This window comes from Balaenoptera borealis, assembly GCF_965194805.1.
Source record: "Balaenoptera borealis genome assembly, chromosome: 12".
Lineage (NCBI taxonomy): Eukaryota > Metazoa > Chordata > Mammalia > Artiodactyla > Balaenopteridae > Balaenoptera > Balaenoptera borealis.
Genome location: NC_138869.1, coordinates 68,793,791 through 68,809,272, shown reverse-complemented (window position 1 = coordinate 68,809,272; position 15,482 = coordinate 68,793,791). Strand labels below are relative to the sequence as shown.

At 55.0% G+C, this 15,482-nt stretch overlaps 1 protein-coding gene and 1 long non-coding RNA gene across 3 annotated transcripts in view; one reads left to right on the top strand and one right to left on the bottom strand.

The window, feature by feature from the left end:
- Positions 1-6,054, bottom strand: part of ITPR3 (inositol 1,4,5-trisphosphate receptor type 3) — a 65,839-nt gene extending 59,785 nt beyond the window's left edge. For both annotated transcript variants that reach the window (XM_082345032.1, XM_082345033.1), the window contains exons 1-2: positions 5,972-6,054; positions 5,619-5,764 (exon numbers count right to left, since the gene is read on the bottom strand). In XM_082345032.1, the coding sequence (XP_082201158.1) occupies positions 5,619-5,764; positions 5,972-6,016 (191 nt within the window). In that variant the 5' untranslated portion in view covers positions 6,017-6,054. The remainder of the gene's footprint in view (positions 1-5,618; positions 5,765-5,971) is intronic.
- Positions 6,055-12,483: 6,429 nt separating this feature from the next.
- Positions 12,484-14,756, top strand: LOC309607066. The gene is made up of 2 exons (XR_014232231.1): positions 12,484-14,235; positions 14,519-14,756. It is a non-coding gene; the product is annotated as an uncharacterized lncRNA (long non-coding RNA).
- Positions 14,757-15,482: the final 726 nt, after the last annotated feature.

Genomic DNA, 15,482 nt, shown 5'->3' with positions numbered 1-15,482 from the left:
AGGACAGAGTGTGAGCAAGTGGCTACAGCAGGATTCTTTAAGGCCTAGGAGCTGCATGCAGCCTGGGTCCCTGGAGTCCCTCAGTGGGACCTTGGGGCTGATCCTGTCCTCAGGCAACCCACACACCACCCCTCTCTCTACTTCACCCCCTCCCCACTGCAGCCGCCACGCCCAACCTGGCCCAACCTAGAGGGCAGGGGCTGGTATTACTCCCCACACCCCTAGCACAACACTCTCAAACTCGTGATGTGAAGTGGGCCAGACCCCCCAGGGCACAGAGTCCCCGTTTCCACCTCCTCCGCCACCAGAGTAATGTGCAGAGTTAGAGCCAGCAAGGTAAAAGCTGTGCCTTGGGAGTTCCCTTGTGGTCCAGAGGTAAGGACTCTGAGCTCTCACTGCTGAGGGCCCAGATTCAATCCATGGTCAGGGAACGATCCCAAAAGCCACGCAGCCACGTGCCGCGGCAGGAAAAATAAATAAATAAATAAAGATGTGCCTTCCCTTTGATCTCAGAATTCCACTTCTGGGAATCTATCCTGAGAGGATAACTGGACAAGTGTTCGGGCATGTATGGACTAGGATGTTCAGGGCAGATTGTTTGGAACAGCAAAAAATTTATAGACCAGCTGAATGCCCAATACTAGAGTTGCTTAAGTAAATGAAGGTACATCATACCGGGGGATGCTCTGTGACCACAACAGTCGTAGGCTGGCACGCATGGGAAAATACAGCTTAATGTATTCCCCCCGAAAAGACAGAATACAAAGCCAGATGTGCAATGTGATATTGTTTTGTAAATCTTTATTTGCGTGCATAAAAGGCTAGAAAGTCCATATAGAGGCTGTCAATATAATCACAGTGGTATTACAGATAATTTTTATTTTAGTTTTTCAAGTTTTCTCCATGGAGCATATATTATTTTTTAATCAGGAAAAAAATATGTATGGGAATTTCCTGGCGGTCCAGTGGTTAGGACTCGGAGCTTTCATTGCCGGGGCCTGGGTTCAGTCCCTGGTCAGGGAACTAAGATCCCAAAAGCCACAGGGCATGGCCAAAAAAATTTTTTCATTTAAAAAAGAAAAAAGGGGCTTCCCTGGTGGCGCAGTGGTTGAGAATCTGCCTGCCAATGCAGGGGACACGGGTTCGAGCCCTGGTCTGGGAAGATCCCACATGCCGCGGAGCAACTAGGCCCGTGAGCCACAACTACTGAGCCTGCGCGTCTGGAGCCTGTGCTCTGCAACAAAAGAGGCCGCGATAGTGAGAGGCCCGCGCACCGCGATGAAGAGTGGCCCCCACTTGCCGCAACTAGAGAAAGCCCTCGCACAGAAATGAAGACCCAACACAGCCATAAATAAATAAATAAATAAATGTTTAAAAAATAAAAAAAAAAAAAAGAAAGAAAAAAATATACATTTTCCAAAAAAACATGAGTTGTATGGATTGGCCTAGTGGAGGCTGAGACCCTGCCTTGGGGCACAGGACAGGGGTAAGTCCAACATCTCATTCCAGTGAAATCACCATTAAGTGAAAGCCAACGGCAGGTCTGAAATCTGCCCATGGAATGTCGTCTGCACGGGAGGGGCAGCGCCCCCTCCTGGAATCACATGAGCCTCAGGGCCTTAAGGCACAAAGGGCCCTTAAAGACCATCTCTCCCAGCTCTCCGCTGTACAGACTGGAACAGGCTGGACTCTGTCTTGGTTACCACTGATTCCCCAGTGACTAGAACAGTGCCTGGCACATAGTAGGTGCTCATTAGATGTTTGTTGAACGACTTAATGAAGTCTGATGAAGGCTAAGAGATGGGCTCTCTGGACCAAGGGGCAGGCAGACCCAACAGCTAGGCTTCCTCACAGCCTGTCAGCCTGAGAGGGCCCTGAGAAGGGACCCCCCGCACCCCACGTACACATTAGAAGCACTGGGGAGCTCTAAAAATCCAAACCTCAGACGCCCACCCCTAGAAATGTTAATACAGTTGGTCTGACATGGGACATGGGAGCTGGAATTTTTTTTAAAGACCCACAGGGAGATTCTCGGGTGCAAACAGAGCACCTTAGAGGACAACCAGGCTGATAGAAACAGACTCTGAGAGGGAGGGCCTTGCCAAAATCACCCATCCAGTTAGTGACAAAGCAGGTCCTGACCCTGGGGACCTGGGACTTCCTCCACGTTTTCTGGGTCCTGACCTCCAATGCCCACCCTCCTGGGGAAGAAGATCCGGCTGGAAGATAGACACGGAATCCCAACGTCACTTCTGACCCTACTCCCTGTGATCACCCAGCCCTGGGTGACACAGGTCCAGAGGCCCTGAGAGCCCCCAAATGGTGCTCCAAGGCCCAGCCATGTGCAGGCAGAGGCAATCTGACAAATCTTGGGAGCTCAACTGCAAGACCCAGTTCACCTGCACTCCCCAGCTTACCCCAGTGGTCTCGGGGCCGCCCCTCTGGGCACTCAAAAGAGACCTTCTAGGAACTGGACATGAGAACCTGAGGGGCCTACCCTGCACACAGGGCCAGTTCCCCACAGCCACTGGCCAGGAGCCATAGTAAATCCTTCACCTGAAGTGGCCCTGACCTGCCGCTGCAGCCCTGGCCTCTGCTGCCTCCCACCCAGAGCGAGGGACAAGGCAGTGTCCCTGGCCATGCTCTCCTCCCAAGAACAGGTGTGGGCCTGCTTTCCCTTCCCGGCTGAGGTCTCAACCTGCTCCAGGATCCACTCCCCAGACCCCTCCCATCCTCCCAACCCAGAGTTAATGTACAATCTTCACCGGGAGCTCTAATTACGCAGGCAGCTCTAATTGGCCTCCTCCACTTGGCTCTGCAGAGCCTGGCTGGAATCTGAAGCTGCCCCAGACTCCCTCCTCCACCAATGTCCCCCATCCTTTCCACCCCCCAGCTGAGCCAGTCCCACTGTCCACCAACGTTGCCCCTGTCCTCATCAAATTCATTTTCTCCAGCCCTTACTGGGCACCTCTTGGGCACCGAGCATTGCGATTGCCTGGGAACTCAGTCAAATCAGCCTCCAGGGTTCGCAGACATGGGCACCAACAGCCAGGATGAAGGCAAAGGGGACCAGAGCTGAGGATGGAGGCAGAAAGATTCTGGTGAGGCTGGAGCAGAGAGAGACTCACATAGAGCAATGCTTCTCTTTAAGGCTCCAAATCCCCTGGGGCTCAAAATGCAGATTCTGATTCAGTAGGACAGGCAGGGGTGTGAGATTCTGTATTTTCTAACAAGCTTCTTGGTGATGCTGATGCTGCTGGACCAAGGACTACACTTTGAGTAGCGATGCCTTATGGTGTTTAGAAACCATTCCTTCACTGAGTCTAGTTCTGAGAAGGTGCCCAGCACAGTGCCTGAGTGGATGAATGGGGTAATTAATCAGTCAATCCTGGCAAAGCTCCCAGTGTTAGAGGGCCCTACAGAGAAACCTTCAACTAATTGTAAAACAACACAATTAACACCCGAGAGGAATGTGTATAAAGCAGTGCGAGGCACAGGGGAAAAGGGGTTAATTCTGCCGGGGTGGGGGAGGGGGGTTGGAGCTCACAAAGGAGGCCACTCTGTACCAGGTCTGAGAGGGTGGGTCAGATTTACTCAGGTGGAGACTGGCTGAAGGGCAGGGGCAACAGGAGCAAAGGTAAAGAGACCGAGACAAGACCGCAAGAGCGCACCAGACCGCAAGAGCGTGGGGAAGGTTCCAGGAATCCCAATCCAGGTGGTGCACCTGGAGTGGCAGGGTCGTGAAGGGGGTGGTGAAAAAAAAAAAATAGAAAGTGAAGTTGGGGCCAGCACATGTCAGTGCTAGAAGGCCAGGCTGGGAGGGTGGGAGTGCCAGGAGGGTGGGCGTGTATCGGCGGGAAATTGGGAGCTCCTGGAGATGTTTGCACTGGGAAGCGGCCCCTGGAGTAGAAGGGCTCTGGGCGGTCACCAGGCCCTGCCTCAGAATCAAACTGGACTGTAGGAAGCAGCTTCCTGGGGCAGGAAGGGCCAGGGCGGGAGGGAGCTGTGCTAGAAAGCAATAGAGGGAATCCCTAGTGAGGGCATGAGGCCTGTGTGGTCGGCCTTGGTTCTGTTAGATCCTCCCAGGTGCTAAAAAAGCCCCCACAGTGTGCTCAGCCCTGAGCCTGGCACTCAGAGCAACAGAGAAGATGGTCATTTCCCAAAAGCCCCCAGCATTGTTCAGACACCAGGAAGGGGACCACCGTCTGCCCCTGCATCCCCCCGTCCCCACAGTCTCTTCTCCTTCCCTCAGCGCTATCAGACATGTTTACTATGTGCTGGGAATGCAGCTCACCCCCATCCTCTGGTAAACTGAGCAAAACAAGTCAGATGTAGCGGGGAGGGGACGCAGGGCTGGGGAGTCCACATCTGAATGGGGAGGGGAATGAGAAGGCCTGGAGGGTGCTGAGATAAGGAGCACAGGTATTCTGGAATTCCAAGTCAGCATCCATTCCCCGGTGGCTAAGCCAGCCCTCCAACGCTCCCGATCTTTCCCACAGGACTAAAGCTAAACTCCCAACAAGACACCAAGGGAGCCAGGTGACGCCCACCTCCCCAGCTCAGGGTGAGCCAGCCCTGGGCTCAGAGTGCCAAGGCTGTCCTCCAAAGCCCCCAGGGAGGGGGCACCTTGCAGCTGGTTGGCATCCAGATGAGGGTAGGGTCAGCAGAAGAGGGTGGGTTTACCCTAAAATAAAACGGCTGCGTGGGGTGGGGAAGATGAGACCATTTAACACAAGTCCCCAGACCGAAAATGTGACAAAGGTAACAGGCCCTGCCCTGAGGCTGGAGAGGTGGAGAAATCACTCTTACCCCCCATCGCCACCGACTCACTCAACTGCTCTCTGAAGATAAAACCCATTCGCTCTAATTCTTGCCCTGCCCTATGCCAGCTTCAGGCCTGGCTCTCTCCAGGGACTTGAATTGATTCCTTGCTTATCCAGACCCTGGGGGGTGGCGGCCAGAATTAATTAATGTTGGTAAAGCGCTCCAGAGATCCTGGGACCAGGGACCCAGAGGCGCCAGATGAGCTACTCAGGAAATTGACAGGGAGAGGCGGGGAGAAGGGGGCAGCCGGCAGGAACCTGGGACGCCTGGAAGGGGAGGGCTGAGAAGACACTCTTAGTGATGGGGGCGGGGGGGGGGCGCAGGACAGGAGAGAGCTAGGAGGAAAAGGTGCGACCCTTCAAAGGTGCGACAGGTCTGTTACTAGAGGACTCCGGGCTGAGCCTGTCCACCCCCCCACGGCTCCGCCCCACCCCAGAGTCGGTCACTTCCAGGGCCGGATGCCTTTCCCCAACTATCGCCCCAGCCACCCACCTGCCCCCGCACAGGGACCACCTGCAGAGGAAGTCTCGGCCTCCCCGCCCCTTCTGAAGAAGGGCGAGAGCGCCAGGGTGGAGGCTTCGCGAAGGGGGGCGCCTCCTGACAACTCCGGCTGGGCGCCCGACTTTACCTGGGCAAACATTTCACTTCCTTTCTCTGAAAGAAGGAGGCGAGCCGTTCCCCCGCTCCTTAAAGCCGGGGACGTCCAGGTCCTCTGTCGGCGGGAGGCAGCAGGACGCACGCAACTAGCACCAGGGCCCACCGCGCCCCCGCCCCCGCGAACTCGGCTCACTCACCCCAGAGTGCTGATGAAGCCATTGACGGAGCCCTCGGCGTACAGGGAGACGATGTCCCCGATGTGGAGGAAGCTGGACATCTCGCTCATGGCTGCGGCCCTCCGGGGAGCCTGGGCGGTGGGGGCGCCCAGGGGCGCGCGGCCAGGCTAGGTGCAGAGGGCGGAGATGACCGGGGAGGCCGAGAGGGGCGCGCCCCCACCTCGGAGCCGGGCGCTCGGCGCGGCCGGGGCGGGCTAGCAGCCCCCGGGGCGGAAGGCTGCGCAACGCGGCCCGGGAGCCGGTGGTGGCGTCCGGGTGAGGAGGTGCCCGCGTCTCGGCTCACCCGCCGCCCGCCCGGCCCGGCCCGCGCGTACCTGCAGCGTAGCAGAGCAGGAAGTCTGGGGCCGCCACACACACATGTAAATCTCGCCCGGGAGGCGGAGAAGCCACACCCCGCCCCCACCCCTCACCCGGCTGCGGCCCGCCCGCCGGCACCCACGTGCGCCGGCCCTCCTCCCGCGCCCCTAGCGCGTCCCGGCCCGGTCTCCCGGACGCCGAGCCGGCCTCCTGCCCCGCGCGATTCCGAGGGGTCTCGGGGCCCCAGCGGGCTCGCGGGACAGGTTTTCAGTTCCGGCGAGTCCCCAGCCAGACTCGCGGAACCGCCATCCCCAGGAGGCCCAGCCGTAGTTGGGGCTCTCCGCCCTCGAGGTTCCCCGAACTATCTACTCCTCGGCCCTCGGGTCGCCGAGAGCCGTGCAGCAGCCCGCGGAAGGGGGAGTCCAACGACCCCGCGGGCGCTACCTTGAGCCGCGCGCGGAGGACGTGCCTCCGAGCGCCCAGGCCGCGGTCGCCCTGCGGCCACCGCGCCGTCTCCGCGCCCAGCTGAGAGCCGTCTCGCGCCGAGAGGCGCGCTCATTCCTTCGCAGCGCAAATCGGGATTCATTTTTCTCAACGTGAAAAGCCTTTTCATTGCACAACAGAAAGTGCTCGGGCTTGGAGGGGAAATGAAGCAATGGGGTGGGTTTTGTTTTTTTCTCTCCGCATTCCTGTGTACAAAGAGATCCAACTTCCGAATCAGTTCAGCCGCTCCCTCTCCAGGAGTTGGCTCCAAAACTCCCGGCTTCTTCTTTCTTTTCTTTTAAGGGGGGGAGGGGGGCAGGAGTGAAAACTACCTTCGCTAGTTAATTGCGCACCCGAGCGCCAACAAGGACAAGGCCAGTGCCGGCCCCCTGTGAGTGACCCGCTGCGGTGTCGCCGCTGAGCTCTTGCTCACGAAGTCCTGCCCTCAAACGCACGTCCCCAGCTCGCCTACTTTCTGTTCTGTTCCCGGGTGCTTGGGTGTTTGCTTCCTAGTCCTTTATTTTTGCTTCTGGGATAAAGTGCTCACTGCCACCCCCATTCATCACGTTTACTCCCTTCCGACCCCCCACCCCACCCCACCCTGACTTCCTGGGAAGGGGGAGGCTTGTCCCTGGGAGAAAGGGAGGAGGGGACTGGGGACTGAAGCAGGAAGGAGAAAGACCCGGGGAGGGGTGAGGCAGCGAAGAGCAGAGAGACAGCTGCTGACACGCAGGGGGAGGAAGAGAAGAGCCCCTGGGTCTGTGGCTTTTTCACAAAGACCCCTAGAATGTGGGAGAGGAGGACACCTCCGGGATTGCTGAGTTCAGTGTCTTACAGTCTTTTCACCAGGATCCACAGTAGCAAATAAGTTTTACATCAGACCAGTCGGCACCTTCATCTATATATAAGCAAAACAATAGTTTCACAAAACAATACTTACCCTTATGACCTATGATTGCACTCTGATATTTTCTGTTCTATTTGTGTTTTGGTTTGTTTTTTAATACTGATTGTGAACCACTAAATTGCTCCAAATGGGCTGCAAATTGCAGTTGGAAAAACCTCACCCAGGCCACTCTGCCAAAAAGAGATGAGCAAAGCCCAGAGAAGGATGAACCAGACCTCTAGGTCATGCAGCCGGTTCATGGCAACTGGAGCCAGAAGCCCAGCCCTTTGACCCCCAGCTCCTGACTTCAGCCCAGTACTCTCTCCACTGCCTTACACTGCACTGGAGCCTCAGCTGTCCATCCCTGGATCCCAGCTGGGAAGGGCCAGCCACTGGAACAGCTTCACTTGCTCCCAGAAGTCAGGCCTCCACGGCATTTCCTGCGGACAGAAGGGGAATATATGCATTTGTTCCATAAGCATTTATCAAGGGCCTACTATGTGCCGGCTTCTGCTGGGCGCCAGGCTCTGATCAAGTCACTGGCCTCAGCCCAATTGACTTTCCCCTTCCCCAGACAGTGATGACGAAGAGAAATGTGCTGGAAACACCCCTCCAGTGGCTTCACTCTGCACACGTGCCTTCCTTGCCCCAGCCATATCCAGGGGTCCATATCCTTCCTCTCCTAAGATTCAAGTGGATGGGGACTTCCCTGGTGGCACAGTGGTTAAGAATCCGCCCGCCAATGCAGGGGACACAGGTTCGAGCCCTGGTCCGGGAAGATCCCACATGCCGCGGAGCAACTAGGCCCGTGCGCCACAACTACTGAGCCTGAGCTCTGGAGCCCGTGAGCCACAACTACTGAGCCCCCATGCCACAACTACTGAAGCCCACGCACCTAGAGTCCGTGCTCCGCAACAAGAGAAGCCACCGCAATGAGAAGCCCGTGCACCGCAACAAAGAGTAGCCCCAGCTCACCGCAAGTAGAGAAAGCCCAGGCGCAGCAACAAAGACCCAACGCAGCCAAAAATAATAATTAAAAAAAAAAAAGATTTAAATGGATGGTTCCATAACTCAGCCAAGGTCTTACAGCCAGGAAGTGGAGGTCAGGCCTATGTTGCCAAAAGCACATGCTGCTGGTTCTCCCTCCACCCCCAGATCAGGAGTGCTCTGAGCCTCTGCCCCGCCACCAACCAGAAGGACTCAGAGGAGGGGAACAGAACTGTCATCCAACTGAGAAACCCTGGTAGGGATGCCCCTGGCAGCCTCCTACCACACACACTGCTTCTGTGTATTCCTCTGAACCACGACATCCATGCTGTGTTCCCAGAGGAGCCACTCCTGGGCTCTAGACCCCTGGTCACCTGCCTCTGCAAAATCAATTCCACTGTAAGTGCTTTTATGTATCTGGGTTCTGAGTTAGAGTTTGTTTAAAGAAAGGTTCAGTTGGTCAAAAAAATATGATAAAATTTAAGAAACTGATGATACAGCTCCAGTGAGTTCACTGTCCTGCTCCCCTGCTTGAAACCTTCCTGCATTTCCTCATCACCCACAGAATCAAGCCTACAGGACTTAGCTCAACACACCAGACCCTGTCTGTCCCCACCCCTCCCCACTCCGGCACCCTCGGCAGACACAAAGGTCACTCCTCAAGAACCATGCTGTGGGGCTTCCCTGGTGGCGCAGTGGTTGAGAATCTGCCTGCTAATGCAGGGGACACGGGTTCGAGCCCTGGTCTGGGAAGATCCCACATGCCACGGAGCAACTAGGCCCATGAGCCACAACTACTGAGCCTGCGCGTCTAGAGCTTGTGCTCTGAGACAAGAGAGGCCGCGACAGTGAGGGGCCCGCGCACCACGATGAAGAGTGGCCCCCGCTCGCCGCAACTAGAGAAAGCCCTCGCACAGAAACAAAGACCCAACACAGCCATAAATAAATTAATTAATTAATTAATTTTTAAAAAAAATTAAGAACTGTTAAAAAAAAGTATTAAAAAAAAAAAAAACGTGCTGTGAACTGTGCAGGCTTTGACTCTCATAGGCCTGGGTTAGAGGCCCAGCTCTGCCATTTTTCCAGAGGCAATTCTCTCAGCCTCCATTTCCATCTGTTAAAGCCCTGTTTGCTTGTCTGTTAAATGGGGAGAATATTATACCAACATGTGGGGGAAGTGGGATAAAGCCATCAGCACAGCATCCCCCAGTTAAGAAGAACTGAGTATGTTCAACCTCATTTCCCTAGGACCACGTCCAGTCTCACCTCTGTAGCCGGGCTGCTGGGGTTCCCTCCATCACCCCCCTCTTTCTATTCCCATGGTCAGAATAAAGTCTCCTTCCCTGATGTCCTGGAGCAGCAATCTTTTAAGTCTTATTATGAAATACTTTTAGAAATACTATTAAATTTAAAATAATATATCAAAAATATAGTGAGCGCCCTGTACCTTTCCTCCAACTTTGTCAAATCTTAATATTTGGCAAAATTTGGTTCCAGTATATATATTTTTAAACTAAACCTTAAAAATTCAGTTAAAAAGTGAAAAAAAATTCATTTGAAGTTCCTTATGGATGCCTCCCAACTACACTTTCCTCCAGGAAGAACCACTGTCCTGATTTATGCTTGTACCAGGTACAGATGTATCCATAAACAATGTACCCTATCACTCTTCAGGTTTTTTACCTTTTATATAAATAGTATCACCCCGTGTGTATCCTTTGGTACTTGGAGGAGAGGTGTGACAGTCCACTTCCTGACCACATCACAATTTGTTACCTATTTGGTCGGTGACCATGAAAGCCCTATCTAGGTTTTGGCTATTACAACTACCTTGCAGTGAACATTCTTGTCTCCTTGTGCAAACACATGAGTGTCTCTAGGGCAGAGTGTTTCAAACTATGGACTCAGATGTATTCGTGGGTCATGAAATCAAGTGAGTAGGTAAAGATCAGCATTTTTAAAAATTAATTAATTAATTAATTTTTGGCTGCATTGGGTCTTTTGTTTTTTTTGGCTGCGTTGGGTCTTTGTTGCTGCGCCCAGGCTTTCTCTAGTTGCGGCGAGCGGGGGCTACTCTTCGTTGCGGTGTGTGGGCTTCTCATTGTGGTGGCTTCTCTTGTTGCAGAGCACGGGCTCTAGGCACGCGGGCCTCAGTAGTTGTGGCTCATGGGCTCCAGAGCTCAGGCTCAGTAGTTGTGGCGCACCAGATTAGTTGCTCTGCGGCATGTGGGATCTTCCCAAGCCAGGTCTTGAACCCGTGTCCCCTGCACTGGCAGGCGGATGCTTAACCACTGCGCCACCAGGGAAGCCCCAAGATCAGCAATTTTTAAAACTCAAAATTGATTAGAGGGACTTCCCTGGCAGTCCAGTGGTTTTTCCCTGTGTGCAAAATAAAAAAATTGATTAGAAAATAATGTGCATCACATGTCACTGGAGTCACCATTAGGGTGAAAGATGTGTGTGGCACATTCTGGATCACAGTTCATGCTTATTGAGGATACCTGTCCAAAAGTTTGAAAAACTCTACTCCAGAGTGAGAACTTAGAAAGTGGACTTGCTGGATCACAGGGAAGGTGCATGGTCAACTTCCTAGGAATCGCCAAATTATGCTCCAAAGTGGCCCTTCTAAGTCACCCTCTCACCGGCCACTTTAAGTATGCCCACTGAGCCATGCCCTCACCAACACTTGCTAGTGTCAGGCTTTTTAGCCTGGAATTTCTCTGTATCCCCAGTATCAGAGAACATATCATGAGCCATCTTGAATTGTAATGATCTCTCTCCTTTTTGGCCTCCCCTTCTAGACCATGAATTCCTGGATGGAGGAGGCTGTGTCCATTTCACTTTGTGTCTCCAGACCAGGCCGGACATATCATAAGTGCTCACTAAATCTGAGTGTAATTGAACTGTCAAGGAGCAGGAAGATGGGGAAAGTATATAAATTATACCAGGGGATAAAGGGAGACTGGGGGAGCCCCAGCTTGGGGTATCGGACACCTGGGTCCCCAGGTGGGAGGTGGGAGCTTCCAGGGGTGCTCTAAGCAGTTGGAAAGGAGAACCGATGGGCCGCACCCCTCCTGAGTGGCTTGAGTAGGATGCTCTTAAGCTGGGGCTGAGTTCAGGCCCAGGAAAGAGGCCACCACCATCCTCATGGCAACTGGTTCAGGCCCCAACCTCCATGACTGGGTACCCCCAGCACCCCCTCCCAAGGGGGGCCTCTTCTAGAGGGAAAACAGAGGGGATGGGACACTCTGGTCAGAAATTCCAAACTCAGGATTCCCAGGGAGCCAGTGACTGCAGGGGCCCCCAGGAGGGGGAACTGAGGGGCAGGGGTTGGATTGTGGGAAAATTCCTTTTCACTGTATCTCTTTTTTCAACTTTTGAATTTTGGACTATGTGGATGTTTAACCTATAACCAAAACTAAAGAGGTTCAAAGTCTCACTCCCCAAGCTCCAAGTGCCTGCAGGAAGACCTACAAGAAACCCACCCCTATTCTCCATCCAACCCAGACCTGAGGGGTCAAGGGGGATGGTGCTCAGACCCTCCCCCTGGAATCAGAGGGAACTTTGTGTGTGTTGGGGGCAGGGGCGATAAAACAACTGGGGGGGGGGCTGCCAGCTCTGAATCCTAGGCCCCCTTCACCAGCATGCTCCCCTGCCTCCCCACCACCACACCTGCCTTCTGGAGACTTCTCCCCAGCTCTGCTGTGTGACTTTGCAGAGGGTACAGACCTCTCTGGGTCTCCGGTTCCTTCTTGTAACCAGAGTTCACATCACCTTCCCAGATTTCACCCTCGGCACTGACTGTTCTTTGAGCTCTTTCTGGCCCTCCCTGTCTGGGATTGAGAGGGGCAGGAACGCCACCTCCATGCTAGCTGTGTCATCTCATGGTTTGGGGCAGATAACAGGGAGTTCGCAGGGCTTCCTCGGCCCCTTGCTCCTGATGTGGCAGCAGGACCAGGAGGGGAGGGGTGGATTCAGGCCAGAAGGGCGATTCAGTGCTGCAGCCACCCTGCCCGCTCCCAGAGAATTCCTTCCCCATGCCATAAGCTGCCCTGGGCGGGCACCTCAGCCCCCAGCAAGCACTCAGCCACAGCCAGGGCTGCCGGCCCCGCCAGCCTGCACTCCCACTCCCATACACACACACACACACACACACACACACACACACACACACACACACACACACACACACACAGTCACCCTCCCAGGGAGTCTGAAAAGAGACAGAACTTGTTCTGTTGGCCTTCCCCCCACCCCACCTCCCAGTCATCAATGCCATATCTATTTATTTCAGACACTCGCTGACCACTGACCACATGCAAGGGGCCTGGAGAGGAAACGGACCGGAGGAATGTAGCCAGCTAACCTGAACACGTGGTCCCGGCCTGGTGAAGAAAGAGATCAAAGAATCTGCTGCTGCCCTTCGCACTGGTCGCAGAAGAAAGAGTGATCCCCTCCCACTGCTAATTCTGGCCTCTTAAGAGGGAAACCCCCTGGTTCTGGAGTCCTGAATCCAAGGGGCCCGACCCCAGGTCTTTCCTCTTCCTCTGCGCAGAGGTGTCGGCTGGCAGGTAAGGTGACCCCATCCTGGGCACCTTCACAAACAGTGAAAAGCAGAAGTCCTGGAGCCAGACCACGGAGTGCAGGCTCCAAGCGCTCTATAGAGAAGCTGCCCCGCCTCTCTGGGCCTCAGTGTCCTTGTGTGTAAAATAAGAATAGAGAGCTGTGTTGGTGAGATCCTGGCAGGAAACTGGCAACGCATTCCCAGTGGGTGATTAAAGGGAGGTTAATGAATGGATGGAATTGCAGAGGTGTGGGCGGGGCTAAGGGCCCCAGCCAGGGGTGATGCAGTGCCTGGAGCTAGGAACTGCGGAGAGCTGTTACCAGTCCAGTCCCAAAAAGGAACCAATGGAGCAAACACCAAACCTCTCTCCCCTCCTGCCCTCCAGTCTCTTTCCAGTGCCTCCCATTGGCTCAGAGGACAAGGGAGCCTGGGTAATTCAGGCCATAGAGGTCAGCCTCCCAGGACACAGAGCAAGCACAGAAGAGCGGACAGTGGATCCGGCAGGGTGAATGGAGAATATCTAACATAAGTAACTACTTTGTAAAACATTTAGCTCGAGCAGCAAATATTCTCTATAACTGTCTTCGTTGGCATAGTCCTCAGGGTTCTCAATAAAGAGAAGTGCTTGTAGATCTAAAGCAGTGACAATCTGATAATGGAATTTTGTTCTATAGGATGACCAAGGAGGGGACATTTATGAGACAGAAGATTTTATCGAGATTTCCACAAAGCTGACCTCTGAGTCCCCTCCCCAATAGAGTAATCAGCTATTGAGTACCCACTGGCCAGAAGGAGGAAGTACAGGGGGCTGGGCTGGCCTGCATGTGCCTTCCCCACACCCCCCACACCCCCCATTCTAAGTCAGAGTTGAACAGTGGTGGAGGTTCCAGTGGAGGCTGTCTGATTACAGTTCCCAGTCGCCCTCTGAGGTTACCCCCATCCTGATGCCCAGGTCAGGACCTTGGCAGGAGCCCTGGAGAAGAGGGAGGCCTCTGGCAATTCTGTCTCTTTCCACACTCAGGAGGGGGACCCTGCCCCGTGAGGGGAAGCTGCACAGGCCTCTACACCTCACCTGCCAACAAGGGAGGCAGGTTTGGAGGAGGGGGAACATCAGCATGGTGATCCTGTTGAGAAAGGGGACCAGAACGAAAACCTCCCCGGGGCCAGGGCCAGGCAGGAGCAGCCTTTGTCTGGCAGGAGACGAACAGGATGATGTCAAGTCCACCTGGGCTGGGCCCTGGCCTCCAGCTGCGCCCCACGCCCACCTTGGCAGGACTGAGGCCTGCAAGCCTGGGCTGCCCGGCCACAGCTTGGAATGGCTGAGGGTTTCACCCAGCAGACAGGACCTGCTCCTACACCAGGTTTGCCAGCCTTTGTTTCTGGATCATTCAGAAGGAAGGGATTCGTGCAGAGAGGGGTGTGCCATGCCCTTCGGAGGGGGTAGGGAGGGGTCATGGTCAAGGCACTCCACTCTAGGGGGAGAGGGAGAGAAAGGCCTGCTGTTTGCCCGGGAGCTGAACAGACACTGGGGCCCTTGTCCTGGGGCAGTGGGGGAGGCTGCTGGCCAGATGCAGAGCAGTGGGGGAGGGGGGGAGGGATTCCAGGGCCCAGCTATCAACCTCTTCCTCCCACACCCCCACCCAGCTCCCTGGCCTGCCGGGCAAGAAGACAGGAGACTTACTGAGACCTGGTAAAGCCCAGCTCCCATTACCACCCAGACACAGAACCTCCGAAGGCAGCCCTGGTGCTGAGCAAGGTACTGCCTTCCTGAGGCCCGGATGCTGCAGAAACCCACTGAGCCTGGGCCCTCGAAGCTGGGCAGGCTTCTCTCTGGAAGGGGCTCTCCTGGTTGACCGTGAACAAACCCGGCCTCAGACCTTCAGGGCAGCATTCTGGTGAAGAGGGCTGCATCCGGCCACCTGACAAACATTGATGGAATCTGTGCTGTGTGCGGGGCCCTTTACAGGGCAGGAGGGCAAGGGCTCCCCTGCCCCAGCAGACCCTTGACCAACAGGGGTTGGGCCCAGCTGAACCAACCTCAGCAGCTCCCTCCTCTGGCTGGCACTGCTGTTGTTCTAGGCCCTCTTTCTAAGCGTAGCCACTCCCAGGAGTTGCCCCCAGCTCATCAGCCGGCCCTCAGTACTTTCCCAGGGTTGGCTGGGGTAGCAGAGAGGAAGGCCCCCCAAGGCTAGGCGCCTGGAACAGGAACCCCAAAGGGAAACGGTAGCAACCACTCACTGCCGACACCTGGTTCCCACCCCTAGGTGGCGCTCTGGCTGCATTAGTGCACCCAGCCTGCCCTCAGCCCTGTCCCCATTTTATTACTGAGGGGGAAACGGAGGCTCACAGGGCTGAGGGTCTAGACAATCAAACAGCTAACGGATGAGGAAGGGAAATTCTGTTACCTAACAGGTCGGTGAAGGTTGTATGGCTACAAAGGTGTCTCCATTTTGCAGGTAAAGAAAGCTCAGGGAGGTGAAGGGACTTGCACAATGTCACACAGCCAATAAGTGACATGAGGTGGGACTCAAACTCAGGCCTGCCTGACCCCAGAGCCTGTGTCTTCCTCTTCACCCTGCAGAAGGGTCACAGACAGGGAACCTGGGAG